Genomic DNA, 2,078 nt, shown 5'->3' with positions numbered 1-2,078 from the left:
AGCCTATTAAACTAATTATGCCCCCTTTCTTTTTTTCTCTCTCTCTCTCTCTCTCTCTCTCTCTCTCTCTCTCTCTCTCTCTCTCTCTTCTTTTCACTCCTATAAATTGTTTAGGACTTAGCATTTGTTATTAGGAATTTGCATTTGTTATTGAATGACCCTCAGTGTGACCATTTCACCCATCTGAACAGATTATGTTGTTGTCTTCTCTAGCTACTACAGTTTCTTCCAATGGTTCTTTTCTATGTGTTCCCTCCAATACATGGCTGACTGTCGAGCAGAGGTGTGATGGGACACCAGATTGTAGCAACTACATAGATGAGTCTGTCTGTTCAGGTAATGCTATCCTGCCTACAGTATGTATGAATATAAAAGATACCATACACATTAAAGTCAATGTCCAGCCAAAACATTTTTTTTAGAATAGGATAGAAATGTTCCATTACGAACATTCGTTATATTGAAGTTAAAAAGCAAAGTACATTTATATTGGAGTTGATGGTAGTTTTTTTTTAAAGTCCGAAATACGGAATTCGGATACGGAATCCGTTAACGGAATTCGTATTTCGGATAAAAAAACAACTACCTCATCGACTCCAATATTAACAAAGGTATTTTTGCTTTTTAACTTCATCATAACGAATGTTCGTAAAGTTACGAAAATGTGCCGAAACTAATGAAAATATGTATTTCGTACGAATCCGAATTGAGTTTCGGATACGAATTACGAAATAATGGATATTACGAAACGGAACGAAACGGAACAAATTTTTTGACGGCGCACAAGTCTAGTCCCTGTGTGTTGTAAAGTAGTCACCGCTCCAAGCTTGCTCCTATGATGGACTACAATCTAAATACAAATTAGTAAACTAAACCTGAGATTGTAGTCCATCGCGGTAGTGAGCTTGGAGTGGTAGCTACTTTACAACACACACAGGGACCATGGGGAACAAAAGTATCCACCCTCCAGAAGGAAGGACAGTGTCAGTATGAATTCAAAGATGATTTGAGAATCTAAAGCCCAGTGATACACAAATAAGATACATTTTTATTAATAGTTAAGGTACTTGAATGCATTTTTAAGATTTAACGCCAGAGTTTATTGTCACTTTTATGTACCCAGGTACATTTTTAAATGAAAAGGTTTATTGTTGGTAATAAATGACATTGGGATCCTTTTAGGGTTGGAATGGGCTTTGTTTGTCCTTGATAATAAGGTTATTGTTGCAGCATATTTACGGTATTTGTAATAGAAGGCGTTCACTTGGATTTCTGGGGCTCTGTTGTAGTCCCAAACAGCAAATGTTTGTGAATTTGTTGGGTCCTTCAGGCTTGTCAGCAGTTGGTTTGGCTGCTGCTTTAATTTCTACATCTACTATGGAAAAGTTACATGTCTTTGATTTCTGCACAGAACACGTGTTTTCCCACACATAAGTGTAAAAGGGGCCTAATATTTAACCTAAGTCAACTACACTTACCTTCTTCTCTAAAAGTTGACTTTAACCCTAAAACCAATGCTAAGCCTTTCCTAATTCCTTATCTTAACAATAACCTAATATAACCTCTGTTCTAAGCCCTAATGCTAAACTAAATTATTGATCTGTATACCCACTTAGTTCTATGTGGGTGTAGCAATGTTGATTCCTGGCACTGAGCTCTTAGAAGCAGTAATTACTGGCGTGCGCAAGTGCAGACATTTGAATTTTTAAATTAAATAAAGAACTGTACTATCTTACATCAGACATTGGTGATCTAAAATCATTTTCTTTGTTTATTTTTTAGAATGCCCTTATAGATATTGCAGAAATGGAGGAAAATGTGTTATTGAAAATGAGGTTCCTTTATGCAGGTAATTGTAAACGTTTACAGTATTTTGATTTATTTTATGAAGATTGTCAGCCCTGACGGGCAAGGCCCTCCTTACCATCTTGTCTTGAATTGTATTGTGGTTGTAATGTCTTCCTTATATTGTAAAGTGCTGCGCAAACTGTTGATGCTATATAAATCCGGTAAAATAATAATATAATAATGAAGAAGAATTGATTGACTTTGAAAGGTTTGCAAGGATTGCAAGGTGA

At 35.9% G+C, this 2,078-nt stretch overlaps 1 protein-coding gene across 1 annotated transcript in view; it reads left to right on the top strand.

The window, feature by feature from the left end:
• MALRD1 (MAM and LDL receptor class A domain containing 1) overlaps window positions 1-1,853 on the top strand; it is a 153,086-nt gene extending 151,233 nt beyond the window's left edge. The window contains exons 25-26 of the mRNA XM_018563970.1: window positions 214-336; window positions 1,783-1,853. Of these exons, the coding sequence (XP_018419472.1) occupies window positions 214-336; window positions 1,783-1,853 (194 nt within the window). The remainder of the gene's footprint in view (window positions 1-213; window positions 337-1,782) is intronic.
• Window positions 1,854-2,078: the final 225 nt, after the last annotated feature.

This window comes from Nanorana parkeri, unplaced genomic scaffold, assembly GCF_000935625.1.
Source record: "Nanorana parkeri isolate BGI_ZX_2015 unplaced genomic scaffold, ASM93562v1 scaffold23, whole genome shotgun sequence".
Classification (NCBI taxonomy): Eukaryota; Metazoa; Chordata; class Amphibia; order Anura; family Dicroglossidae; genus Nanorana; species Nanorana parkeri.
This window is presented reverse-complemented; position numbering and strand designations above follow the sequence as displayed.